The 27,203-nt window shown below is 54.8% G+C and overlaps 10 protein-coding genes across 10 annotated transcripts; 4 read left to right on the top strand and 6 right to left on the bottom strand.

The window, feature by feature from the left end:
- Window positions 1-605: 605 nt before the first annotated feature.
- KVR01_007860 (uncharacterized protein) lies at window positions 606-2,592 on the bottom strand. Its single transcript, XM_044788700.1, has 2 exons — window positions 898-2,592; window positions 606-809 (listed from the first exon to the last, which is right to left on the bottom strand). The coding sequence occupies exons 1-2, from the start codon at window positions 2,373-2,375 to the stop codon at window positions 722-724; spliced, it is 1,566 nt and encodes a 521-aa protein (XP_044642838.1). The 5' UTR covers window positions 2,376-2,592; the 3' UTR covers window positions 606-721.
- A 978-nt stretch (window positions 2,593-3,570) lies between these two features.
- KVR01_008364 (uncharacterized protein) lies at window positions 3,571-4,671 on the bottom strand. The gene has a single exon (XM_044789049.1). It carries the CDS (start codon window positions 4,439-4,441, stop codon window positions 3,839-3,841), a length of 603 nt encoding a protein of 200 aa, XP_044643342.1. The 5' UTR covers window positions 4,442-4,671; the 3' UTR covers window positions 3,571-3,838.
- A 2,001-nt stretch (window positions 4,672-6,672) lies between these two features.
- Window positions 6,673-7,194, bottom strand: KVR01_007942 (uncharacterized protein; the record flags this gene model as incomplete). Its single annotated transcript, XM_044789308.1, has 2 exons — window positions 6,673-6,988; window positions 7,058-7,194. 2 exons carry the CDS (start codon window positions 7,192-7,194, stop codon window positions 6,673-6,675), a joined length of 453 nt encoding a protein of 150 aa, XP_044642920.1.
- A 1,270-nt stretch (window positions 7,195-8,464) lies between these two features.
- Window positions 8,465-10,465, bottom strand: KVR01_008330 (uncharacterized protein; the record flags this gene model as incomplete). Its single annotated transcript, XM_044788017.1, has 3 exons — window positions 8,465-9,909; window positions 9,971-10,256; window positions 10,322-10,465. The coding sequence occupies 3 exons, from the start codon at window positions 10,463-10,465 to the stop codon at window positions 8,465-8,467; spliced, it is 1,875 nt and encodes a 624-aa protein (XP_044643308.1).
- Window positions 10,466-13,283: 2,818 nt separating this feature from the next.
- KVR01_007675 (uncharacterized protein) lies at window positions 13,284-15,437 on the top strand. Its single transcript, XM_044785047.1, has 6 exons — window positions 13,284-13,553; window positions 13,613-14,074; window positions 14,133-14,531; window positions 14,608-14,681; window positions 14,786-15,198; window positions 15,252-15,437. The coding sequence occupies exons 1-6, from the start codon at window positions 13,355-13,357 to the stop codon at window positions 15,388-15,390; spliced, it is 1,686 nt and encodes a 561-aa protein (XP_044642653.1). The 5' UTR covers window positions 13,284-13,354; the 3' UTR covers window positions 15,391-15,437.
- A 759-nt stretch (window positions 15,438-16,196) lies between these two features.
- Window positions 16,197-16,970, top strand: KVR01_008283 (uncharacterized protein; the record flags this gene model as incomplete). The annotated part of the gene is made up of 2 exons (XM_044784632.1): window positions 16,197-16,844; window positions 16,914-16,970. The coding sequence occupies 2 exons, from the start codon at window positions 16,197-16,199 to the stop codon at window positions 16,968-16,970; spliced, it is 705 nt and encodes a 234-aa protein (XP_044643261.1).
- A 56-nt stretch (window positions 16,971-17,026) lies between these two features.
- On the bottom strand, window positions 17,027-19,019 carry KVR01_007935 (uncharacterized protein). The gene is made up of 2 exons (XM_044788325.1): window positions 18,713-19,019; window positions 17,027-18,463 (listed from the first exon to the last, which is right to left on the bottom strand). Exons 1-2 carry the CDS (start codon window positions 18,877-18,879, stop codon window positions 17,926-17,928), a joined length of 705 nt encoding a protein of 234 aa, XP_044642913.1. The 5' UTR covers window positions 18,880-19,019; the 3' UTR covers window positions 17,027-17,925.
- A 210-nt stretch (window positions 19,020-19,229) lies between these two features.
- KVR01_007778 (uncharacterized protein) lies at window positions 19,230-22,220 on the top strand (the record flags this gene model as incomplete). Its single annotated transcript, XM_044787785.1, has 1 exon — window positions 19,230-22,220. The coding sequence occupies exon 1, from the start codon at window positions 19,554-19,556 to the stop codon at window positions 22,218-22,220; it is 2,667 nt and encodes an 888-aa protein (XP_044642756.1). The 5' UTR covers window positions 19,230-19,553.
- On the bottom strand, window positions 22,201-23,807 carry KVR01_008235 (uncharacterized protein). Its single transcript, XM_044792368.1, has 2 exons — window positions 22,981-23,807; window positions 22,201-22,879 (listed from the first exon to the last, which is right to left on the bottom strand). The coding sequence occupies exons 1-2, from the start codon at window positions 23,502-23,504 to the stop codon at window positions 22,372-22,374; spliced, it is 1,032 nt and encodes a 343-aa protein (XP_044643213.1). The 5' UTR covers window positions 23,505-23,807; the 3' UTR covers window positions 22,201-22,371.
- Window positions 23,808-26,527: 2,720 nt separating this feature from the next.
- KVR01_007815 (uncharacterized protein) lies at window positions 26,528-26,782 on the top strand (the record flags this gene model as incomplete). The annotated part of the gene is made up of 1 exon (XM_044794990.1): window positions 26,528-26,782. One exon carries the CDS (start codon window positions 26,528-26,530, stop codon window positions 26,780-26,782), a length of 255 nt encoding a protein of 84 aa, XP_044642793.1.
- Window positions 26,783-27,203: the final 421 nt, after the last annotated feature.

Below are 27,203 nucleotides of genomic sequence, written 5' to 3'. Positions count from 1 at the left end.
CAGTTGACCCAGGGCAACTTGGCTGCGACACCCCGACTGTGTTGAACTAGACAGACGGGACAACGAGGTCACCTCGACCTCCATAGCTACCTAGGTATGTTGCCAAGAATGAAGACGGCACCGCGAGCACGAATCACGGTTTCTACCTGACCCTGCTCGATAGCGTTTGGAACGGGCAAGCTTCGCAGCGCAGAAACATCACCATGCTCTCGACCAGCTCCACCCGCGTCTGTGGCGACGGGCGGCAGCACTACTTCATCGGCCCGGGGACGACACGCCTGGCCGTGCTACACTGTGCGCCCTATGTGGAAGTGCCGTGGGTGACTGCAATGTTTATGCTGCCACACTTCTCACTAGTCACCCGGGGTTGGAAAGGTTAGCTAGCAGCACAGGATTATTGCTAGCAGCCAGCATTCCCTAGTCACCATTCGGTCGTCGATTTCTGAGTATCCACCACTCTTCATCATCTCGCCGGTGACCACTACGTATAATCAAACCGCGTATTTCACCTAGGGGATTCTGGCGGCACGTAAGGGGGAGAGTATCCAACAGGATCAGGCGAAGTAAAGCTCGGATCACATGTATTGGAAAGCGCATGGTGGTCATCTGGGACATTAGACGTGGATTATTAATGCCTATTAAAGACGGAGAAGCTATAAAATCAGGCTGGCATGCTTCAGCGCTGGATTATGCCTGCCTCCCCAAGTAGCTAATCCGATCTTCATTGGAAGCTCTGCTTGAGTATATTGGGTTTCCGGTCTTTCAGATCCAGTATCATCTGCCCAAAGAGGCCGTTTGCCCACGAAAACCTAACGGGCGGAGAACAAACTGTCAGCAGTGCAATCTCGATGGCATGAAGGAATAATCTGAGGGCAGAATGGGTTAGCATTCACTTACCACTGCCTCGTCCAGTCACTTTGGTTGAACGAGTTGATACTCTCGTGAATTAGACCAAGCCCATCGGTGCTCGAGACGATCTCTTTCAAAGCCTTGGTGATCTCGGCGTCGTCGTCCGTGGTCAAGATCCGGACGATGCTCGCCATAGGCCATGCCATGCCCGGCCCCTGGTGAGGGCCCCCGACAGCATTGATGACCGGCCCGCGCATAAAGTACGGGTTCCCGTTGACACCGGCATTAGGATCCTCATTCAGGATAATCGCCCTTGTGTTCTGGTACACCTCGTCGCTGGCGTCGATGAAGCCGAGGAAGGGCGCGGATAGGATCGAGGGGATGTTGGCATCGTCCATGACCACCGCGGACCCGAATCCGTCGACCTCATACGCGTAGACCTGGGAGCCGGTGTTGGGGTCTGTGATGATGCCGTGGGCCTGGATGGCGGCCCTGATGGAATCAGCCATGCCGCTCATCTGGGCCGCCAGCTCGGCCTGTCCGTCGAGCGCAGCCATGATCTCAGCCGTGCTGCTAAGGTACCGACTGAACATCATGTTGGCCGGGATGAAAAGTTGGAAGATGGTGCTGTCGTCGCTCGGCCTGAAGGCGCTCCTGACCAGGCCCGTGCCGTTCCCCACGGGCGAGCCGATGCCGTCGTTAGCGAGCGTCTCGGTGGCGCGCGTGGTCAGCCGGGTGAAGGTGTACGGGCTGGTCAGGACCTGGCCCTCGGGTCCGTACGTTGGGGTGAGCATCTCGGTGGCGGTGTTCAGTACCGCCTTGACCGCGTCGACCCACTGAAACTTGCCGAAGAAGTCGAGGTCGCCCGTGGCGTTGTAGTAGTTGGCCGATACCTCCAGGAAGGAGGCGAGAGAGTCGAGCTCGTACTTGCACTCGAATACGCTCGAGTTGCTGTACGGGGGCGTGACGGTGTCTTCCGAGGCGGCGCCGTTGACCGAGCCCTCAACCCCCGACTCGACTGGGGGCTGGAAGGAGTTGCAGTATGGGCTGGTCAGGAGATATCTCGCGTGCAGGTTGATGACGCCCCTATACAGACTGGCGATGCTGTCTGCGCTCTGATCGGCCTTGAGCACGGGGAGGTAGCTCTGCATCTGGTTCGCAGAGTCACGCAGCCACATGGCATTGATGTCACCGGTGATGAGGAAGGTGAGCTCCTCCTCGCTGTTGTTGGCCGCGTACCCCTTCCACCTGATGGCCGTGTCGAGCGTGTTGGGGTAGCTGTTCTGGAATAGCCTGTATAGGTCCGGGTCGGCGATCACGCCGGCCATGGACGTGATCACATCCTCGACATCGGAGGAGTTGAAGGTCCGGCAGGACGGGGACGGGCGCATATACGACAGCTGGTACGTGCCGTTAGAGAAGGGCTCGTGGCGCTGGGTAGAGTAGTCCAGGTAGTCTGGGCACTCCTGCGCCTGTGCCAGGCCCACGAGGAGGGCGGCCTGGATGAGAGGGGTCTGGACCATCATGACGACAAAGAGACCACCAAGGTGAAGACCAGGCGGAACTGAGGAGGTTGAAGATCAACGACCTGCTATTCTCAGAAGTACGAGGTGCGGCGCCAACGATCAGCAGCAACAGGTGCTTCCTCTGTCGTCGGACCCGACGGGTCGTCCCATGATTTTGTATCTCAAAGGCGTCCAGGCCCGAGAAACCATAATTGCATTAGCTCATACCGCATGCTACGTGCAGGGAGGGAACGCTGCGGGCTGCCGGTAGCTGCAAGGATGGGGAAAACGTTGATCATCAGGTCCGAGATGAGATGAGCAGCAACCATGCGTGCATGTTCATTGCGGGGGCGATACTACGTTCCACAGAGGCCACTAGCAGCGGGCCCCACGCTTCTCCAACGATCATCTGAACTCGCTTGATTTTTTACGGCTCCGCATCACTCCCCTTTAGTGTCTGTTCACGATGTTATGGACTCCTCCACGTGATACTTAGCAGGAATCATACAACAATGTACACACATCTTCTCTAATCTTCTCCAGAGTCACTGTCTCGCCCCCCCTCGCCCAGTAGGCGATCAGGAGGACCAAAACAGACACGTCTTCGGCAAAGTTGGTACGAGTCGCTCATGATTAACGTTTGTTTCCCCTGGGCAAGGTCAGAGTACCCCGGCATAAACTCGGACGACAGTTCCACTGCGGAGAACCCCGGCCGGCCATCCGTATTGGGATAGGGTGAGGAGAAGCTTCCCCACATTGCACATGTACAAGGTACGTACCTAGGTATGCTTTTCGAAGTCAGCCACAGCTGTGGCTGCAAGCTGACTGTCATCCTACAACTCCATAGAGTCCGCTGCCTTGAGAATCTGAAATGGCATGTCTGAAAGATTTTCTTCGGACTCCTAAGACCAACTCTTGACAGGCTTGGTCATTGGCTTGCCAGTGACCCAGTAACGTACCCGGCCCACATTCCGACCGACGGTATTTGACGAAATCGCACAAGCCGCGCCGATGGAGCTTCTGGAAAGGGCCGCTTAACGACCGTGTGGCCGACGACGCGATGTGAGTAGACTGTGGTCCCAAATTAATTCTTGCTATCCTCTGGTCTGACGACGCGTGCCAATGTACAGTCATTTCGGCACATGAGGCAATGTTGAATCTAGTAAGCCTGACAGGCCCTGTGAATGAATCGAGATCATCTCAGCGTCAATGGACACTCGTTCTGTCTGCTGATCCGAGGGCTCCCGAGGTCAGGGAGTCTCTCTGATATCTACCGAATCATCCACTGTGAAGACGTGATAGACACCATTTCAAAGGGGCAACCGGCTCCGATGAGCTCTGAAATACAGACTGACCCATGCATGGTGGTTCATTCCACGTTGATCCAATGAAAATTTATTTACCTGCTCGTTCGAAATTTATATGCTATTACCGCCGCCATTACATCCCAGCAATCACTTTCCCTTCGGGAGTCCGGTCAGTTGTCACCCAAGTAAGGAAATAGCCAACCCAAACAAGAGTCCGCCGGTTGTTACCCTCAACGCAGCTCCAGAAGAAGAATTAACGGAGCTGCTAGGAGTACTTGTCGCTTCCGCAGAACTTTCTTCCGTAGTAGTCGAGCTCCCAGTCGCCAGCGCACCCGCCGAAGTCATGGAAGCAAACCAGGACGGCTCAGTTTCCGCAGCTGTGACGACCGCCGTCGTCGTCGTGGAGACCGAGCTGTCACCTGACGAGCGGCCGGCACTATTCGTCTCAGCAGCGGCGCCGGACGTCGTCGCCGGCGCCAGCGGGTCGGCCGAGAGGAAGCTCGGCGTCGGCGTCGCGGTTCCCGAGTATAGCGGGCACCCGGGGACGCCCGTCTTGGGCGCCGCGCGGCCGCCGCCGCAGTCCGGCACCGTACAGATCTCGAGCGTATCCGGGTCGTAGTACACGAGCGACTCGTAGATGTTGCCGTACTCGTGTGCCGTGGGGTTGATGGTCACCGTGCTGGTGAAGGTCGTGCAGCCTGAGAGGTCTGTCCTTGCGAGGGCTGCCAGGGGTGAGAGTGCCAGGAGGGAGAGGGTTGTGAGTGTAGCGGAGGACGGCATCTTGGATGACAATTTCTGCGACTAAGTGATTTGCCTGCGAATGTTCCTGTTTCCTCAGACTTTGAAGCGAGTGTAGTGAAGCTGGCGCTCGTAGGGTAGTCTGTCTAAAAGGAGTTCTGGTGCTTGGAAATGTGTAAGAAACAAGAAGAGTAGAGTATCAACCGATGTCGAGAAATTGGGGCCGTTGTTCAACGCGGCTCGTCAAATACTTTTTTCATCTTAATGTTGACCTGCTGCCAAGAACCCGTGTCGCCAACACGGGTTCTGGAACGATCCTCCCGCCCCTTATTTAGACACGCGTGGCGCAACGCTTTGCTGTTTCTGGCGCTGACAACTTAATGTAAGCTTCTTACGAGCGAATGGTAGACACATGGGGAGGCTTAGCCGCTGACTTCAATTTCAATACAACCTTGGTCTTATTTCTTACACAAGCCTAATAGAAGTTCAACTCTTAGAGGGTATGACCGCCTACGGCTTCAAAAGAGCACCTATACGGATTAAGAACGAAGTCACCACCTTAAAGGGTATGATTAAGAACCCTCATACCCAAGAGGGCTGATGAGCCGTACAGGGCTCGACAGTTGATCGGCTTCACGAGAAAATGCACTAACCGGGACCTAGATACCATTGTGGACTGTAGTGAAGCCCAGCTCTTGCCATACTGGCATACACAAGTCCTGAAGTCTCAATAGACTCACTCGTGTTGATACTAACCCTCAGAAATAGACAAATAGTTGAACCAATTCAATTCTACATTTCAGCCAAGGAATTGCCGCTGAAGAATGACCATAAGCAAGTATAGCAAGACAAAAGGCCTGAAGCGTCGGCAACAGGACTATGAATCCGAATACAGGACCGACGGAACAGAAACGGACAGCCTGACCAATGGCTGGGCCCTTTTCGTGATCACAAGAAGTCATGAAAGGCTCGAGGAGCGGGCAGCACGTAACCAGACATCCGCAACCACACACTCGGTCGAGGGATATGCAGGCCTCTCGGGCTTGGCGACTGATTCTCGACATCTGCCATGGACCTAATTCTGGAAGCCCTTCGATGCTTGCACCCTGCCAAACTTGGTCATCGAGTGACACGATGGAATACAGGAACAGATAAATCGGAGATGGCTCGGGGAGGCAGGCATCAGGGCTTACAAGGATGGGGTTGACTTGGCATAGCAGCTTCGCTCCTCCATCCCCCGGGTGTCAACCCTGTTGAGGGGTTCGCGAGCGTCACGGGATTTTAGGACGCCTGTGGCCGTTTCTTCTTGGCCGAGGACTATTTGCCGAATGACAACGTTGTACGGCTGCCGCATGAAGGTATTTCAGCTATTGACTCAGTAGTTTGGCTGCAGCCAAGCCGGCGGTGACGGTTGCTACTACAGCAGTCGGGCCAGTCAGAAATGCAGAACTCATGGCTGTGCGTTGATCTCCACGGTGTTTTTTTTTTTTGGGGGGGGGGGTTGGTTTGATGCTTATACTCGCTTGCCACGAAGGACGGGCCCATTCAGGACGAAGGGGTCCGCGACATGACCCAAGCGTTCGTTTCACTTTCAGCCGAGTGCTTAGTCGGAGTCTGCCACGAGGCTTAGCAGGCTTAGCAGGCTTGGTGCGAGGACTAAATGCGGGCCGGCCGAGGTGATTGGGCGGTATCACGACGTTGCAACATATCCACGTATTGGGATATCACCCTCCCTTCCCCGGATCTGCGATCCTCACTGTACACTGTCCATATGCCCTTCAAAAACCCATTTTCTGCGCGGCTAAAGCCTGTAGGCGACATATGGATTTCAGCTCGCCAGGGGGTCGGGCACGACTCTGCACGCTTGCTCTGCTCCTACCACACATCCTGTTTTTTGGGCCCACGATGCTCGCATCGCTCGGTTTCTTAATGTATTGGCTGAGTCCATCGTGCAAGTGTAGGTACTGTCTAGTGAAGTTCTGTGGCTTGTTGGACTCAGGCACGGAGGAGAGGATGACGACGTGCAGCTGCGATGCAGTTCTAGATGACCCAGCCACGAAGTAATTCTTGAGGGCGATATTCTCCTAGCAAAGGAAAGTTCGCAGGTGATCTGGTTGCTTACCGAGTGCCGTATCAATATAAATATCCCCAAGAATGACCTGCCTGTCTAGCCGGCTCATTCCTTACCCAACCAGCAAAGCCATCACCTCAAGAAGAAACCAGATCTAAAGAACAAAACTTCACCCCTTCAGTAATCATCAATACTCCCTTCCTCAGCAACCATGAGGCCCCCCGTCTCCGCCATCCTCGCCCTCGCCCTCCTCCTCGCCCAAGTCGGCGCCAGGCACGGCGCCGACGACGCCAGCCCTGCCAATGGCGTCGCCGTCCAGGCTCCTCCGGCTCCGAGCTCGGGTGACGACCATGGAGGCCGGCGGTTCTGCTCCCGTGGTCCGAAGCACGGTGCTGATGATCCGCCGGGTGACGATCACAGGGGCCGGCGATGTGGTGACGATGACGACAAATACGATGATAATCCTCACAGCAGCAAGCTCCGCGCTCGTGGACCAAGACACGGTGCCGACGATCCACCTGGCGACGATAATCGTCACGGCAGCAAGTTGCGCCCTCGCAGCCCGAGGCACGGTGATGACGACCCACCCGGAGACGACCATGGAGGCCGCAGGTTGAGGTTTCACCCCCGTGGCCCGAGGCATGGATCTGATGATGGGCCCGGTGACGACCACGGAGGGAGACATAGTGGCGGCGACGACGACCGCTATGATGATCATTCCCATGGTGGGAGGTCGGGCTGATGAATTACCCTGGTAGAAGCAGTGTCTCATGTTTGTGTGTATCGACCGCCTGGTTATCTTTGCCCACACAAGAGATTGTAGTCTGTGGGCACTGAAGACCTTTTGATACTTGGCCGGGGGACTTTTATGTATGGGTGCCTGTCCTTACCAAACAGTCTCGTAATGAAGTAGCTTTGAGTTCCACTCTCGTGTTTGGGAGATTTTGACAACCCCTGGGAAAACTTTATGCGATTGCATGGAATTGAGCGGAAAGTGTTGCAAGGACGGCACAGTGCCCAGTCGCTGGCCGATCAAACATCCCAGGCTGTTGAGATGCAGACATGGATGGCAGAAACATCCCCTGTCCAGCAACAACTCGATAAATCTCCTCCCCTCCTCCCAATACCCAACACTCACGCAACGACCCCAACACGCAGGTCAACTACGTTGTGAAAGTACACCGGATAGAGCGGAGAGGCGACAATGTCTCCGTCTCGACTCGATAGGCTAAGGTTCTTATGGTTTGTTTCGTTGGATGCATTTCAACATCGAGCTCGTGGAACACGTGTCCGCAGCAACACCCAGACCATACGGTTACAGTTGATCGAGTGGGCTTGACCCTAGCTGTATTGTATATGTGGCCCATGAGATGAGCTAGATCGGCAAGTGAATCCGATCACCTGCTTTCTAGGGTTGGTATTCTTAACCTCAACAAATGTTTAAAAAGGATGATCTTTTAGTATAACAAACTCTTATAAGGTTGATAAAGGGTTTAAAGTTATAAACTTATTATTATATAAGGGAAAAAATACTAGAAGTTATAAGCTATTACTAAAGTGGTGGTATTTATATAGTGTGGGTCGTGGTGCCTAGTAGGTACCGTGACACGGTGTGTCATTGAGATTTTCAGCTACATGCAGTCTGGGCCGATGCAGGAGTCCCTAGGTACTTTTTTATCTAAACTTAGAAGGCTCCGAGTATGCGCATGTGTGGTAGAGTTACGATGGAGGCATTACACAGGTGCCAATAGAAGCATATGATCATTTAGCTGGAATCAGTGGGAAAGCCAAAGCGTTCACCTGCTTTGATTTGACTTCGTGGCTTAAACACCGCGGTACATAATAGGACATTAATCCTTTAGATCTAAGTGCCTGATTTCCACGACTCCAATCTCGGAATATCATGCCTTGTCGGGATCACTAAGCTAGTTCCCTGCATCAAGTCTGCAAGACAGTCAATGCTGTGACAACCCCAAACGCGGATCAGAGATAACTCACATATTTCTCGCCTTAATCTTCGCACCACGGTTGGCATTAGTATTATAAGCCGGCTCGGTCACGATATAGTTCTCGATGACAGCGGTGCCGTTACGTAGAGCCGCAACCTGCTCTTCTGTACATGTGCTCGGGTCAAGCATATAGCAGAAGTCCTCGTACTGGGGAGGGACTTCACTCTTAATAGCAAAGGTGTCTGCGGGACCCACAGTACCATACGTAGAGTTCAGTGCAGTGTCGATTTCGCCAGTCGAAACGTCGCGGTTGAAGAGAACCCGGTTGAATATACGGTAGGCCGACTCCGGCTGGTATGACGGTGTGGCATGGCCAGCTTGGTACACCCTGATGAACGACAGGTTGCCATATTGCCGAACCTGTCCGCCCTCGTAGGTGCTGTTAGTCACGAGCGGCTGGTAACCCGCCGCAGCGAAGTTTTCCTGGTCATCCCAAGGGATGGCTAGAGATACTTGCTCGCCGCCGATCCAGTTGCACGCAAAATCTCGATCACCGTATATCAGCGAGACCTTGATGTCGTTGTGCAGGAGGTAGGCAATGTCCTCGATCCAACCCGGACGAGGGTAGTCCCCGATTCCACGGAACGCCGAAGACGAGGCGGACGAGCTTCCAGTGAAATTCAGGGGAACGCCGAGAGCAGACTGAACCCACGGCTGGTTGAGATACCCTGGAGTGAACGGCGGAGGGAACAGCGTTGGGTCGACCTGAGTCACGTCGTAGTAATCACGGCCGGCTATCTCCAGGTACGGGTCTCGGACGTTGTTGGTGCAGTATGTTTCTGCATCCTCGCAAATATCATTGACGGTGGCGTTTGTACCGATGTTTTCGGGGTCGTATATGGCAGCGACCTCGCGACAGGCGTCGATCCGGTCACGGCAGCCGCCCTCGCGATAGAATGCGTCTACCATGCCTTCATATACGGTTTCGTTGACTGTCTCTATTCCGTATGTGTTGTTGAAAGCCATCTCAGGATATGAGGGCCATTGGACCCGGCGGTCAATGCAGCCGTTGACAATGAGCAGCGAGTCAAGATTCAAGATGTACTTCTCTCCGTCCGTCCCGTCCCACGTGCCATTCTCGATCTTCTCGTTTTGCTCCTGGAAATAGGCTGCGAATGCCGGCCCATAGCGGCCGCCATAGGACTGGGTAGCAATACTGATGCGGCCATCGTTGGGGTGATAACCGGGGAATTCCTGGAAAAACACCTGGGAGAAATGCCAGAGGGCGATGGCGGCGTTGCGGCTGCCCCAGCTGGTCGAATTGCGATCACCACTTGCCAGAGTCCCCGTCTGGAAGGTAGTATTCTGCTGTGGAATCGGGTCGGAAGCGTTCAGTGTCTGTGTACCGCCAAACAAGTCTCTGGTGACGTTTCGCAGGGAGTCGTATGAAAATCCGACTTGGACAGGTTGATCGATATAGATCATGTTGACTATCATTGATTGTGAGTCAAGATCCGTAGGACTTGTAGAACTGATCGAGTGAGGAGTTACCATTATCATTCCATGACCACTCCCTGAGGGTGGTCGAGTTGGAATCCCTGTTGATATAGCAAGGACCATTTTCGTTGAAGAGACCTGGCATGGAGGAGCTTCCGGGGCCACCGTTCATCCATATTGATAGTGGCGCATTCTCTGGGTCGTTCTTGGCTTCAAAAAACCAAAAGAATGTGTTGATAGCATAGTCTTGCTCCTGGCCTACTCCCTCAAGCGTTCCCGGAGGGAGATGGATATAGCCAGCGTACGACTTTACGCCTTCAGTTGTCTCACAGAGGCCGGGCTTGGCTTGTTAGCTTCACTCGTCTTGAGTTTCCATAAATACTGCGAGTCGTATTGGTAACACACCTCTTTGTAGCTGATCTTGATGTTCTCGTCGAACTTCGAATCCAGTACTGTCACTCCCTCAGGTGTCGGTGGGAATTGAGCGAGTGATGGCTTAATTAGGGCTGTTGCAGTGGCGAGCACCCAGAAAGACGGAGAGCGCAACATTTTGTCCCGAAGCTCACATGCAGAGACCACAATACGAAGGTAGTGAAGTGTTCGTGCGAGGGGAACGAAAGAAGCCTCTCCTGCCATCTCGAGGAGACTTACAACAACGACATTCCCACCCTCTATCTTCAAAACGATAGTCCCCGCTCAAAAACGGTTTGACCTTCCTTCTTCGGCGCTTGGTATACATCATCCACTGGCTGTTCCACTGCCGAATTCACCCCACGCACGCGCTGCAGATGAGTTGCAATGCCAAGTTGTTGGCATCCTGCTTACCCAAAGGCCGAGTCCGGATGCACGCTAGTGCCGAAGTGTCGGAATCGGGAGCCGGAGTAGGCCAAGAAGTCCAAGAGTCGGCAGCAGAGCCGAACCGGCCCTCCTGCTATACTAGCTACGCTATAACAAACGAGCGTGGCAGGATAAATACCTAGTGGCTGTCAGAGAATTGTCGAACCGGGAATAGAATTTCCTGATCCAACTCATGCCACAACACAGTCCTTGTGCAAGATTGTGAGATCAGACAATCCATTGGTCATGGGCCGAGCAGTCGCTCGTGATGGAACAGCACCCTATCAACATTGTTAGGGGCAAGGTCTAATGATAGGTGGAAGGCTGGTAGGGCACGACAAGAGACTCCTGGAATCATTTGCACCAAGGAGTCTTCTAGGCGGACGACATTAGGCCGTGTCTTGTACACTAATAAGGAAGTGCACACGGAGACTGCATACTCCCATCGAATCAATCTACTAGTGGTATCCGCCAACTGCAACAATGCTATTGTTTTTATGACAAGATCTAAGTGCATTCAATGTATATATGTGAATGCGAAGAGCGTATCCTAGGATATGTGATGTGGAAGTGATGTGAGAAGCCAATATTCCCTCCTCTCGGGAATTAGGCTGTAATTACCTACCTAGGTATAGGACCCAGCTCACATGACCCTTCAGCTTTCTTATGAATGGGCTCCAGTCCTCAAAGCAGTGGAAAAACTACTTTAATAACCTTGCTGGGACTCCGAGTCGTCTCAGACTGGAGAATGCTGTGCAATCTACCAGTTGACCGGCTCCGTCATCTCAACTTCATTAATGGAAAGGTAACACACCCGTAGACCTACGCTGCTTAACTAGGTACTAGTGTCATCCTCGTTATTATCACCACAATTGTACCGTTGGTTCCAGTCAACTTAGTTATGGTGTGTCTCGCGTGTCATCCTTGGGTTCGGAGACATTTTCGTGGCACTGGGTTCAGCCCACCCCGACACATTTCACAAAGCTGGCATATCGAGCAAATCGAAAGCAATATACGAGCGCCTTCTGTACAATGTTCCAAGTAGGCGCTATCTTGGCAAGGTCGACTACCTTTGGCACACGAGGCTTCGAGAGTAGCTGGTTGTAGCGGACCCCCTCAGTTTTGCAAGCCGGCCTATCACTCAGACAATTTGCCTTTTGTTCGGCGACTCCAGAGTTGCCGGGAAGCCAATTGCTACCAACAGGGCCGATGATGCATCGGTGATCTTCTCCGGCTTTTACTCAGGACGAACTGCGGTGGTAGAGGGTAAAGAGCCGCACTCGAACACATCACTCGTCGAGCTCGAGATCTCAGGGATCGTAAGACGCTGCAAATAGAAAAAGGTACAGCACACCGTGGAAGTCCCTTTTCCAGACATCTGGCACAGCACTATCCACGTTAGCGTCTTCCTTCTGTGAGACGGCATCGTTGTCGTTTCATAATTCCTCATCCTCGTCCTCAACTCCATCGGCATCGCCGACACTTTTGACCAGACTCTTATCATCAATTGAATGGCTGGCTGTAGAAGTTCAACGGTAGCGTGGCGCTCATCGAATTTGTGCTCGTCGACCGACTGGCCCGAGGTCGCCCGGACACTGTTTTCCTGGGAATAGCGTCGATAAGCTCATCGCATTGAGTTCGAAAAATGGATCCAGGAATGCCGGAAACATGGTGGTGGTGTCCTGATTCGTCTATCCATTTGACTATGACCTTGCTTGGTTCGCTGCTTCTTGGCTACGTGACAGAGATCCTCCCGTACCGTACCTGTCTAGCACTCGATCCACTCCTCGGGCGTTGTGCTAGAGCCCCAAGTATGCTTCGCTCAACCTTGCCGCCTTGTGTAGCTTACTGGCCGTGGGAAATTTCTCTGCTGGGATAGTACGTCATCTTCCGGGCCTTGCTGGTTGGTTTTTCAGCTATAGCGTGGGTATTGCTCCGGGAGATAGGACATCTGGAGGGCACGGCCTTGATGTGATCATCGTAATTGTTGCCCCAATAAAACGCTGGGTCCTGGAGAGTTTACCACCACCGTGTGAAACGACCGTATGCCTTGGAGATGTATACGGATTAAGAACGAAGCCACTGAGACGCGAAGGAATGGTCCCTGAACGAGGATATGCCGGGTAGAAAGAAATCCTCATTGCCCGCATTTGGAAAAGACATTGGAGAATTGCTGAGAGCTTGAAAATTCCCTCAACATTCTGGAAAGATGGTCAGCTGCAGGGCATGTGCACACCTGGGCAGCACGCGGGCATAAGCCGGTCCCCGAAGGTCGCAATATTAATAAGCCTCTAAACCAAGATAAGCACATCAACTTGATGAAGGAGCACGAGTGGCCCGGCTGGTTCGGCAATGCTGCGGTACCCAATAAGTCACTGGTCGTTACCTTCTTCATCGGGCCTAGTAAATGACTGCATTTCCAAAGTAGTATGCATCAATGATGCTGTCATGGAACTGAGGCACATCACAGGAGATCCCAGCAAGAGCGATTGCAACGTATGGTCGCCAAGATATAAACATAATACTTGCTGTTGTGTCTTGCTTCCCCGTGAGACTTGCCAAGGCCTACCCCGAGGAAGGTTCTCTTGGCTCCGGAAGAAAATGTACTTGACCGCACCCTTGTTTCCGGCGCTGCTGCTCGCCGGCGCCGCTGCCATTTCAGGTGCCTTGGCGTTCGAGAACCCACACCGCCATGCTGCCACGCTCAGGAGCCGAGCTCCGAAGCCCGTTGCCAAGCCGGCGGCTCCCATGAGACGTGCTCTGAGCGAGTCCTCGTCGTTTCTCAATGCCAACAGTGAAAGTGAGTTTTGGAACGAGCGACTCGAAATAGGAAGAATCGAGATTAACGCCAATTTCTAGAGTTCGTGGTGAACGGCACAGGTGTACCAGAGGTGAACTTTGACCTCGGCGAATCCTATGCAGGTCGCCTCCCCATCACAGACCCTGCTGCCAATGCCAATGCCTCCGCCAACGAGCTCTTCTTCTGGTTCTTCCCCTCGGCCAACCCGCTCGCCAGCAATGAAATCGTCATTTGGCTCAATGGAGGTCCAGGTTGCAGTTCAATGGACGGGCTCTTTCAAGAGAACGGCCCTTTCCAGTGGCAGAGCGGAACTTATGCCCCTCAACCCAACCCGTTCTCATGGACCAACCTGACCAACATGGTTTGGATTGACCAGCCCATCGGAACGGGACTATCGCTGGCAGCACCCGGCGCGCCTGCGCAGATCAGGGATGAGACGGATGTCGCAAGGACATTTGCTGGGTTTTGGAAAAATTTCATCGAGACGTTTGAAATGCAGGGTTTTGATGTCTACTTCACCGGTGAGCATTTGATCCATCCCTGAGGGCCAATGCCTCGACACCTAACTCCCCACAACAGGCGAATCATACGCAGGCCAATATATCCCCTACATATCCAGTTACTTCCTTGACCAAAATGACACAACATACTACAACGTCAAAGGCATCCAGATCAACGACCCATCCATCGGCTCCGGAGCGGTGCTAGAAAGTGCGCCGGCAGTTCAGTATTTAAACTACTACAACAACATTCTCAACCTCAACGACTCCTTCGTAACCGCCATCAACGAACGCGCCGATGCATGCGGCTACACGGCCTTTATGGAGCTGGCTCTTACCTTCCCACCGGCTGGGAAATTCCCCGCGCCATTGTCGCTTGGTAAAGGGAACTTGAGCCGGGCCGAGTGTGATGTTCTTGATGACATTTATGAGGCTGCACTCTATGTCAATCCGTGCTTCAATTTCTATCACATTACTGGTGAGGTCCCCAAGGAATCATATGCCTCATATTTCACTCTCTGACCATCTCGGACTGATGTATGACACACCTTCAGATTACTGCCCTTTCCTCTGGGACGAGCTCGGCTTTCCCAGCTTGGGTTACGGCCCTAATAACTACTTCAACCGGGTGGGTATTTTCTTCAAGCTGTTTGATTCACATACTCTCTCTCATGCGCGGAAGAGGTGTTGAGACTTGCTGGACTTATTTGAACGAGGCTGATCATTCCTCAGACCGACGTCCAAAAGGCGCTCAATGTCGAACCCCACGTCGACTACGCCATCTGCGGCAACCCAACGCTCGGCCTGGAACACTCCCTCCCCTCATCCTTTACCGTCCTCGCCGGCGTAGTCGAGCGCACAAACAACGTCCTCGTCGGAAACGGCAACCTGGACTTCCTCATCCTCACCAACGGAACCCTCGCGACACTCAACAACATGACCTGGAACGGCGCACAAGGCTTCCAATCAGACCCGTTTGCGGAGAAGTTCTTCGTGCCCTATAACCCTACAATCGGATATGCGTTGGAGGAGACGTTGTATCAGAGTAACATCCCGTCCGTGAGCGTTGGTCTCGTGGCTGGTGGTGGGTATTTTGGTACTACGCATACCGAGCGTGGTCTGACATTTTCGACGGTCGAGTTGGCGTGAGTATTTCCCATTCATTGCATACGTGAATATTTGCTGACGACACCATTAGTGGTCACGAGGTTCCTCAGTACGTTCCTGGTGCGGGCTACAGGCACCTTGAATTCCTCTTGGGCCGCATCTCCAGCCTGAGCGAGATATCAGATTTCACCACTCAGAATGGAAACTACACTGGCACCACGCCGCTGTAAATGTAGGATAGTATAGAGACGCGAAATAGCTGAGCGCAAATCTCCTGCTTTGATGCTCTATGACTTATGCTCATTTGGGCTGTCGAGCTTTGATAAATCACAATCGTATAACCATGCCCAGATGCTTGGAAAATTTAACAATGGTTGTGTATTGCCAGTGAAACACCAAGTACGTGTATCTTATTTTCAAGAACCACTCACTTAACTCTTAGTTATTCCAGCTTGAAAGTTGGGCAGAGAAATAGTAGTGAGTCTGAGGTTAAGTGTGGGGAAATCGGGTGCCCAGATGTGCAGGATGGTACCCAGTAACGGATTGTGCCGGGAGTTTTCTGGTACCGAAAGTTGTACAAATGTCCTACCGAGGACTTCAAAGCCATCTCATTGGCTTGAGAATTTGTTCAACGACAAGGAGAATTCTGAACACACCATGGAAGCATGATACGGGGAGTCGACCTTGTTGGAGCCAAAATAAGCAACTCTACGTTGGCGCCCCGACAAATTTCCGTAAACATCACGGCTGATGTCTCGCCGTCCTGGCAGTCTTGGCCCCTGGGCACCGACCAAAACAGACAGCCTCGTCGCTCCCACGGATCGAGACTCCGAGATAATGAGACTAGGCGCGGTCAGCTGTCACCCAAGCAGATGGCGGGATGTCTCTGAGGTTCAGTATAAAATCGCAACGCGATTCCCGTCCCGATGAAGACTTATTAGACAAGTTGGCTTTCTTTCAAAACCCAGGCGAGAAAACACCAACTCAATCTCTACTCAGACTTCTATACCTTCCCTGTACCATACTATCAACCACAATGAAGGTCCTCATCCCCATGCTCGCCGCCTCCGTGGCAAGCGCCCACACAATCTTCTCCTCCCTCGAAGTGGGCGGCGTGAACCAGGGCCTAGGCCAGGGCGTCCGCGTGCCCTCGTACAACGGCCCAATCGAGGACGTGACGTCCAACTCGATAGCCTGCAACGGGCCCCCCAACCCGACAACCCCGACCTCCAAGGTGATCACCGTCCAGGCCGGGTCCACCGTCACGGCGGTCTGGCGCTACATGCTCAGCACGACGGGCTCGGGCCCCGCGGACGTCATGGACAGCTCGCACAAGGGCCCCACGCTCGCGTACCTCAAGAAGGTGTCGGACGCGACCGCCGACACGGGCGTGGGCGGCGGCTGGTTCAAGATCCAGCAGGACGGCCTGGGCGGCGACGGCGTCTGGGGCACCGAGAAGGTCATCAACGGCCAGGGCAAGCACCAGATCAAGATCCCCGAGTGTATCGCGCCGGGCCAGTACCTGCTCCGCGCCGAGATGATCGCCCTGCACGGCGCTGGCGGCTACCCCGGTGCCCAGTTCTACACCGAATGTGCCCAGATCAACGTTGTGGGTGGGACCGGCTCCAAGACACCGGCGGACACCGTCAGCTTCCCTGGTGCTTACAAGGGAAGCGACCCCGGTGTCACTGTCAACATTGTAAGTGACCCCAGAGCTGTTCTTGTGTGAGAGAGATTGTTAACGAAGCCATAGTACTACCCCCCTCTCACCTCCTACACCATCCCCGGTCCTTCTGTCTTCACTTGCTAGAAGCATCACCAGCGGGAGCTGACGAGAATGGCCATTGTTGGAGGAAGCACATCGAGCAATCGTTATAGATCTCTTTCGCCAACACATGTGTCTAGGATTTGGCTGGGTGGCATAAGACACCTAGCACTGAGCCGGAAATTCCTTGTATCTATTCCTTTTCACCCGTACATAGTCAACACAGCTGCTAGAAGCCACGAAACCGAAGTCTGCGTGACGCCCGGCAGATTTGAATGTGAATTGAGTGAAAGCTGTAGTATTGATCTACTTGGGTGTTGTATTCCGCTTACCCGGCCGTGCAAGTGCGTACCCCAAAGTAGTATGCGCTGGACATGCAGCTTGCCGAGAGGTACCTAGGTAGTCACTTGGCCTGCCGGCCTGGTCAGCTATCAATATTTTCGTGGAAGAGCCATGCACACGAAGCCAGAAGTCCGCTCCGATGTCAATAGCCGGACTTTCCATTTCTTGCCGGAGCGTCTTCCGTCCAGACGCATGCAGAATCTAGATCGTGATGGGAGCAGGCGATGGGCGGTCGAGATTTCACCAGCGGCGTTCGGTTACTGGCCTTGGGGGGGGGGGGGATGATAATGGTAAATTTGGTGCGCTTGTTGAAGTCCGTCATAGGTTGTACATCCAACGGGTATGAGTACCGACGAGGTGGTCACATGTTCCTGGCCAGTCTAGGCACCCCCATGTGACAAAATTCGGATGAGCGTCGCGAGGCTGCGAGAGACGGATGGAGGCAATTATAGACTTTTTGTATTCCTCAGCTCGGCGAACGCCCGGCTACCAAGTCGTCAATCAGGCCATATTCGGGCCCGAATATCCCACCGTCCCTAACGCCAATGTGCTAAATGCAAGCATGCCACGATCCGACAGCGCCCCCCGCCTCTTTCTCGCCCATCGGAGCTCGGGCTCGGGCTCTTCCCCCGCGGTCGTCCACTCGTCGTTCGAACGTCTAGGCGACCTCCTCCCACGACCTCCGGATGATGCGCGCGAACATGTCGACGTTGACGTCCTCCCTGATCTCGGCCTTCTTGGCCTCGTTGTCGGCGTTCTTGGGGATGAGCACGTTGTCGCCCTCGACCTTCCAGCCGCACGTGTCGATGACGTACTTCTGTACGGCGTCCTTGCCCTCCAGGCCGAGCCAGCCCTCCAGAATGTCGATCTGCACTTCCCTAAAGGCCTCGCTGACGATCTGGGCGATGTGGAGGCGGATGGTGTCCTCGAAACCGTCGATGTCGGTGGTCAGGTCGGCGTACAGGTCGTCCGAGTCGAGGGTGGACCAGAAGCGACCAAATGATGCGCCCTGGAGGTGTGCGTTGAGGGCCCGCAGCTTGGTGACGGCCTCGGACAGCTCGGTGCCGGGGGCGAGGGATGAGGGGGCGAGGAGGTGGAGGGCGAGGTTGAACTGTGGTGATGGGAAGGCGGTCATGGCCTTGACGAGGATGTTTGTGATGACCTCATCCTTAATGCGGTCAGGGTTGAGTTGGTAGCTGGTGAGAGGGCACCTTGTGGTTAGCCAACAGTATATCCTGAGTGATATGTGCGTGTATGTCTGAGAGGTAGTCTCAAGTGCGCAAGGTGTAGAGTTGTCAGATATTATTGAAGTTGACTTCATGCGCCGTGGTCGCGTGGACCACAGGACAGTCAGGTAATAGGAAACGTGATTAAATTTGAATCGTCATAATACACAGGCAGCACTGATGTGATGATGATGGAAGGGCGATGGCTGGTGGACGTACAGCTTCAGCAGTACCCTGTTCGAGTTGCCGTCGCAAAACCGCTGCTCGCATTGTTGCTGCAGGTAGTTCTCGAGGGGGCCGACGGCCTCGGGGTTGTACCGCTCCAGACCATTGATGATCTGGTTGATGTCCTGCGGCCTCTCCTGGGGATCCTCGGTGTTGCTCATGGTGGGCAACGGTGTGTGCAAGGTGGCTGGCTGAGATGAGGGTGAGGTATGCGTAGCCCGGGTGAGGTTCGAAAGTCCAGATGTCGTTCAATGTTGTCTGCCTCCTCTCCTTGGGCTGCCCCACCATCAAAGATTGAACGAACCTCTGCGCCTGAGGGTCTGACTCTCTTCTGGTGTGATGCGCTAGTGCCTGACTAGGACTAGCGCCCGGTCGCCGGAAGAAGTCAGCAACCGCTCGGGCCAATTAGCGCGTCAAGACCGACGAGACGCGACCAGAGCCAGTGACATCACCAGTTCCCGAAGTACGTACCTAGGTATCTACACACCTCAGACCGGCCGTAGTTGTAGCACTTCTGTCTCGTAAATGTCCAGTTGCTAAATCAGGGTCACACTCATGGCCCAGCCGGAAAAGAAACTCTTAGCATCGTCCCCCGCCGACTATTCACCGGCTTGCCGTCCTTGGGAAGGCATCTTCTAGAAGGCCAAATACTCCCAGAGCGCTGAACCAATCTTGCTTTATACTTTGCCTGTGGGCCAAGAACATCGGAGCCTTGTCTGGTCGTTCTCATACGATGACGGCCCTAGGAGTAATGCGATAGTCCTCCAGCCTGGTCGATTCGAGGCCGCACCAGTTGACCTTTGCAACCTGCACTGCATGTACCCTGGAACCCGCGATGGCCAGCCCAGCAAAGAAACGCAGGCTGAATACCGACAGCAAACAGCCCGCCAAGGGACTGGAATACTTCTTTGCAAAGCAGAAACAGAATGCCCCAGATCCCGTTCCCGAGAAGCCGGACGAGCCGGTCGCGCCAAATAATGAGCAGGAGCTGACGGACGAAGAGCTCGCCAGGAAGCTTCAGGCCGAGTGGGATGAGGAGGCTGCTCAAGCCGGGCGATCGAATGGGGACCAGGCAACACCAAAGCAAGAGATCGCCGGCGGTGTTGAGCAACAGAAGCCTGAACCCCCTGGAGTAGACACACCCGAGGCCCCTGGGACGCCTAAAACTGCCCCTCCCTCGGCTTTCCAGCAGATGGGAAAGAACACCTTGTCGCTGCAGTCCATGGCAGATGCCGAGGAATCAGTCTCAGCGACGATACCGCTGGACGAGAGTCCACTAACGTTCGAGCCAGCCAAGTATATACCTGACCTGCAAAAAGCGTGGGCCGCGGAAGGTGGGAACGCTTCATATGCCCTACTCACAAGGTGTTTTGTGCTGGTTGGCGGGACGACAAAGCGCATAAAGACGGTCGACACGCTGGTCAACTGTGTCCGGCTTCTCGTCGAGGCAGATCCCGCCAGCCTCTTGCCTGCGGTCTGGCTCGCCACAAACTCAATATCGCCGCCGTACATCTCTCTCGAGCTCGGCCTGGGCGGGTCAGCCATTTCAAAGGCCTTGAAACAGGTCTGTGGCTTGGATGGGAGGGCCCTGAAGACCATTTACGACAAATATGGTGACCCCGGGGACGTGGCATTTGAGGCCAAGAAGAAGCAGAGCTTCACCTTGCGCAAGCCGAAGCCACTGACGATCAAGGGCGTGTATGATTCGTTGGTCAAGATCGCCAATAGCTCCGGCCAGGGCAGCGTTGAGCAGAAGCAGAGGATTGTGGACCGCCTGCTGCAAGACGCGAGAGGTGGCGAGGAGAGCCGGTACATCGTGCGGACGCTGTGTCAACACCTTCGCATCGGTGCGGTCAAGACGACGATGCTGATTGCACTGTCTCGAGCTCTCCTGCTTTCACGGCCGCCGGGTGCTGACTTTCCCATCAGGACCCAGAAAGAGTTAGCGGCAATGAGGAAGGAGGAGCTGACAGAGACGTACGCAAGGGCTGAAGAGATCGTGAAGGCATGCTTCGCCCGTCGGCCCAATTACAATGATCTCGTTCCGGTCATGCTTGAGATTGGTGTGTGCGAGGAGCTGCTCATCCGGTGCGGCCTGACGCTGCACATCCCATTACGACCCATGCTGGGCAGTATCACGAGAGATCTGGCCGAGATGCTGACCAAGCTCGATGGTCGGGAGTTTGCCTGCGAATTCAAGTACGACGGCCAACGAGCCCAGATCCACTGCGATGAGAAGGGCAAGGTTACGATATTCTCGCGCCATCTGGAACTCATGACCGACAAGTATCCCGACCTTGTTGCTCTCATACCAAAGGTCCGCGGCGAAGGTGTAGAGAGTTTCATCATGGAGGGCGAAGTCGTTGCCATCGACCGCCAGAATGGAGACCTCAAGACGTTTCAGACACTATCGAACCGAGCCAGGAAAGACGTGCAGATTGGCAGCGTCACCATCGACGTCTGCATGTATGCTTTCGACCTGATGTATCTCAATGGACAGCCCCTACTCGATCGCCCATTCCGTGAGCGACGAGAACTACTGCGGTCGCTTTTCACGGAAGTCCCGAATCATTTCACGTGGGTCAAAAGCCTCGACGCGACATCCCAGGACGCGGAGGTGGTGTCGGACTTCTTCAAGCAGGCCACAGACATCAAGTGCGAGGGCATCATGGTCAAGATCCTCGACAACCTGCCCGACCTCGCCTACGATGCCGAGGACGCAGGCGAGGCCGGCGCGGAGACCGCCAAGCCGAAACCGCCGCCAACCCCAACCAAGGGCAAGAAGGCGGCAAAGGGCAAGGCAAAGGGTAAATCGGAAGAGCAGGAAGAAGGCACAGAGGGGAGGAAGAAATCCCGGCGCAAGCCCCTCCTCGCGACCTACGAGCCCGACAAGCGCCTCGACTCGTGGCTCAAGGTCAAGAAGGACTACGGCACCACCTTTGACACGCTGGACCTGGTGCCCGTGGCGGGGTGGCACGGGCAGGGCCGCAAGCACAAGTGGTGGTCGCCGATCCTGCTGGCGTGCCGCAACGAGGAGACGGGCAGCCTGGAGGTGGTGACCAAGTGCATCAGCGGGTTCACGGACGCCTTCTACAAGGCCAACAGGGAGTTCTACGACGACGGCGGCGGCGGCGAGGGCGGCTCCGGCGAGCCGAGGAACACGCACGCCCGCCAGCCGGGCTTCGTCGAGTACTCGGGCCCGCGGCCGGACGTGTGGTTCGAGCCGCAGGAGGTGTGGGAGATGGCGTTTGCGGACATCACGCTGAGCCCGGTCTACACGGCGGCGATCGGGCTCGTCAGCGAGGACCGGGGCCTGAGCATGCGGTTCCCGCGGTTCCTGAGGAAGAGGGAGGACAAGGGGATCGAGGAGGCGAGCACGAACGAGTTCCTGGCCAGCCTGTACCGGAAGCAGGGCGAGAAGGCTGTCGCTGCTGCGCCAACTCGGGAACACGCGGGCGGGGACGACGACCCTGATCGGGATGTTGAAGTAGAAGAGGAGTGAATTAATTCAACGCGTAATGCGAGGATATGTGGTGGTGCATTTTGGCGTGTGGTATGTAAGTATGCTATGCTACATGCAGGCTGGATCGCCAACCCAGGGGAAGGAAGCATCAGGTGCCATCTGCAGCCCCGTGACTTGTTCTGTCCCGCCTTTACTCCTTCCAAGCCTTGTACACGATCCGCGCCCCGTACGTCTCCCCCTTCTTGAGCAGCATCTGGTCCTTCCACTCGGGGACGTTGAGCGCGTTGACGTAGCGGCTGGGCTCGACGCAGAAGCCGGCCCGCGGGGCCCTGGCGGGGGTGCCGCCCACGGCGGGGACGTCGATGTACTTGCCGGTGTAGAACTGGAAGGCGGGCTCGGTGCTGTAGACCTCGAGGTGGATGCCGGTGGCCGGGTGGTGGGCGGCGACGAGGCGCGTGAGGGGCCGGCCGCGGGTGTCGAGCGGGACGGACGAGGCGGCGGGGTCGTCGAGCACGAAGCAGTCGTCGACGTCTGGCTCGGATGCGCCCAGGGTGAAGGGCTTCTTGCCCTCGAACTCGGGGAAGGGGGCGGGGGTGGTCGTCGTGGGGATGCCGCCGTCGTCGAGGGGGAGGTACTGGTTTGTTACCAGCTCGACCTGGGTTCCCTCGATGGAGGGGCCGCCGGTGAGGTTGAAGTAGCTGTTCGGGAGGGGTTCACACCAGTCAGTTCAGTTCGCTTGGAGCTGGAGCTGGAGCTGGAGGGTGTTATGTGTTGTGTTGTTGGCAGCAACTTTACTCACGAGTGGTTCGTCATGTTGATGACCGTCTCGTCCGCGCCGTCGACAAGAGTGGCCTCATACTCGATGCCCAGCACGGTGGCGCCCTTGTCGTCCTTGCCGGCCGTGTAAACAACAGACGCATCGACAGCGCCAGGAAAGCCCTCGTCGCCGTCAGGCGAGTGCAGGGTGAACTTCACGCTCTCGCCGCCCTCCTTGAACTTCCCAAAGCCCGGGGCGGCCTCCTCCCTGACGCCCACGGGCTCGGGGCCGTTCCAGAGCTTCTTGCCCCAGCCCTTCTCGCCGCCGTGCAGGTTGTTGGGCCCGTTGTTGGCCTGCAGCTTGTATGACTTCCCCCCGTTGAGCGAGTTGATGGTTGCGCCCGAGACACGGTTGGCTATGCGGCCGATGGTGGCGCCAAAGTGGGAGCTGTTGTGGGACTCGTAGTCGGACTGCGACGTGAAGCCCTGCACGATGTTGATGCCGCCGACGTGCAGGGACTGGATGATGGCGCCGAGGGGCAGGAAGGAGATGTCGTCGTTGGCCATGGCTGCAAGGTGGTGGTCGGGGGTAGTCTGCTCGTTGCGTGGGTCGACTGGTGTCTGAAGGTCTCGGATGACGAGCACGAGGGGCACAGCTGAGAGAGCTAGAGCTGAGGTGGTGTTGTCGTATTATTATTTATGCACAAGTGCAAGTGCGACGGGGCAGCTCGTCAGCTCGTACGGCGCGGTTCATCGTGATTGGAGCGCAAGGGCCCGTTGTGGAATATCATCCGCTCGCCATGGAGGCGCCATAATTCAGGCTATTATGTTGGTGGTTGGCTCGATTGAGTGATTTCATGCTGTTCCCGGCTTGGTCCCGCGCAAGCTTGCAAGCTCCATCTTCTCGGCCGGTGACGACTGGCGAGCCTCAGTAGCACGACGTGGTGGGGCTGGTGGGGTGACGGGGGTGACGGGGGCGCGGGGTAAATCGAGCCGTGCTGCCGTCGCCTGTCGCCTGTCACTTCCATTTCTGCCAGCCTTTTTTTCCGACTGCACACTCAATTTCAAATCACTTCTCATCTCCTGCAATTGACCAAATTCCATATGCCAGATCTCAAGCCATACGTCATCGGCTGTACTACAGCACCCTTTTTTACAACTAACGAGAGTCCTATCCAACTCCCTCAGAGCACCTGAGTGGACCCCCGATTCCTCTCCCGTAGAGAGGCCCACCTTTCACCTCTAAGAAAGTCCCACGACGCGTGATGGAGGGGACCATGGGGACCTCGGGAGCTTTGATTTTACGTACCGTGACACCTTGAAGGCTTGTATCTCTTCCTTCCCTTCCGCCAGTGAGTCACCAGGCAAATTCCAGTAAAATGCACCCATCAGACCAATTGTCATAGGCAGAAGTCAGGCGATGCTGGGAGTGATACCTCAGCCCCGGTGCACCAAAGGCTTCCGTGCCGCCTCTTCTCTCTGGGACGCGGTCGTGTCTGCTTGAGCTCGTGAGCTGTTTGAACCAGATGGGAATTTCTGGCTTGGTGTCGCCGTGCCGGCCCAAATACGAGAACTGGATAAACACCCGGTGTCCCCTGCCATCGCACCGCATGGGCTGGCCGAGGTGCACTTTGCTCCAGAGCGGTTCCGGCCATCGAAGGGGTCATGAATCCAACTGAGAGCTTATCAGATGTCAGCAAGCCCTGCCAATTGTTTCCAAACCCACCGGACTTCTACCTCGGCGTCAGATGGTGGAAGCATAGCTGGGGCAGGATGCATGCGAGATTTCCAGTAATCCAGCAGGTCACCGTCATATTTTTCGTGCTATTCGTAAGTTGCAAGGAGTCGGGTGAGTTGTTTATCTGTAGTACCACTGGAAAGGGTTTTGAACGTCCGTCTCAACTTCCTTGCGGAATCTAGCGCGGCTTGGAATGGGAGCGAGGCACTTGACAGCCAAAGAATCCAGACCAAGATCCCAGTCTCTCGCCCAGTCGGAGTGTGAAGGACTGCACGTCACTTTGAACACCGAGATGAACCCACACCTGGTCCGATGCTGGGGAATTGGACTCTCTATGAATGGCCGGGATGATCCACGAAGGGAACTGGAAGTGAGGTGGCCCTGTTCCAACACTGAATGTTACCTGGAACAGGCTGAGACCCTAGGGTAGTATTGTAAAGTAAACACGAGTATAGGTATAAAGATGTTAAAGACTTTCTATGTGAGCTATGGGGTGGAGAGTCTGACGGCTGAGTACTAGAGAGGAAGAGTACAGTCTGTCCGAAGCCTCGGTATATCTGAACTTCTCAAGCTTGCAGTGCGCCCAGGTGGCAGTGCTGCAGTCTCACCAATCTCCATATTCCATCAGCCCTGGCTGGTGCGGTAGATCATAGCCAAGTCGGAATGCCGATTGGAGTCGACCACCTGGGCATGGTCAAGTCGGCTAGTGTCTACGTGAGCGGCTGACTGGGTACGACATTATGAAACAAATCAATATGGCAATGCTCCAGGACTGGTGGGAAATAGCCAGATCCCTCAACGCGTTTTAATTCTACCTGCATACCCAGTAACGAATACCAACGTAGATTACAACATGCAGTTATACAGTATGCTCTAGGCTGAAGATGCTCCGCCCTGGGTGTTGCGGACTTCGTGGATGTCATCCCTGCGCCCATGAATACTCTGGAGCTGTCCGAGGTGGGTCAGGGCTGGTCGCGGAACTGACCTCGAAAGTCCTACAAAGGCTTCAAACTACAACTGAGAACCAGCTTCGCCTCTTCTCCAGCAAGTTGAAGTCTACGCACATCACCACTAGGTTTGAAGGCCGTCTTTTGCCATTGCCAATAAAATTTCTTTGCTGCTAATGGGTAACAGCTCACATATGTTCAATACGAAGTTACGCAAAACAACTGCACGATTATCTCTGACGTTCAAACATGGATGCATATGTGTTCTAAGTCCCGAGGTCATGGGTCCGGCCCAGACAGTGAGGGTCACCTGTCCATGTGATCTCGAGTTCCAAGGTTGCTGACACAAGCATGCGTATTCTGTCAAGAAAGTATTGCGATTTACATTGCATATGCAGTAAGCATAAACGTGTGGGTGGGTGAAAGTGACCCACAAGGAGACTACCAAGTCCCAGGTAAATTGACTCCATCTGCGTGTGGACCGCCGAAGAAGCCCACGTGTTCCAGGGACCACTTCCTTACCTGGGTATTCGACCTGTCCTTACCTAGGTACCCTTAGTCAAGCGGCAAGCAATGGGGCCAAACCCCGGTCCTGCGACACAGGCAGATGGGTTGAGCTCGGCATTGTATCATCTCCTGACGGCCCTGATTCTGCCCAGGAGGGCGACGAGTCGGGGAAATACGCCTGCTCAAACCACGGGCCGATGTGGAGCTGCCGCAACAAAGACCAAGGATCCTTGTAATACCAACAATATAAGGGGAGTCTTGAATATAATTGTTCTTATAAGATCCATTCGACTCCGGCAAAAGCGTTAGGTATCTACCACTACCACTTCGTTCTTGACCGTCTCATCCAGTCGTCACTTCACTCCCATCAAACGATCCCACCCGCAGCCATCCCAAAAATGCAGTTCCCAACTCTTGCCCTTCTCGCCAGCATCATGGCCGCCGCCGCCTCCGCCCAGGAGTGCAGCCACGAGGTCGCCAACTACGTCTCCGTGTGCACCCAGGGCGACAACCTGTTCTGTTCCGGCAACACCAACGTCTGCGCCAGCGGCAAGACGGACAGCTTTGACGAGGCTGCGACCAAGGCGAATGAGGAGGCCTGCGTGGGCCTCAGCGCTGGTGAGGGCTGCACACAGACCGTCGCCTGTTGTTAAGCGATGGACATCTTGTGCGTAATGGACTGCATTGCTTGTTGATACTGCTGGAAAATTGGAATCCTAACGACGTCAAGGAGAGCTACACTTTTTGGTCTTTGGAATACACTTGGGCACTTGCCATTTAAGACCGAACGCTGTTTCCGGATGGAAAGCTGTGCTGGCAAAGGACTCTGTTTGTATATAGTACTATAAAGTACCAGAGAATGCCAAATGCTCACATGCATCTCCTGCCCAGCCTTATTGTGACCTCAAACCGTATCTCAACATGTGCCACCTTGTCCAATCATAAGGATATCAACTAGTCAAATGCACATTCCGATACGCTTAAAATATTGGTATACGTCAATTTTCTTGGTGACCTTGGGACCTTTTTTTTCGACGCGCTCCTGCTGCAGATGAAGGTTGTTTTATGTGGCCG

The sequence above is a fragment of the Diaporthe batatas genome, assembly GCF_019321695.1.
Source record: "Diaporthe batatas strain CRI 302-4 chromosome Unknown Contig00009, whole genome shotgun sequence".
Taxonomy (NCBI): Eukaryota; Fungi; Ascomycota; class Sordariomycetes; order Diaporthales; family Diaporthaceae; genus Diaporthe; species Diaporthe batatas.
Note: the sequence above shows the minus strand (reverse complement) of the source record. Positions and strands in the feature narration are given on the sequence as shown.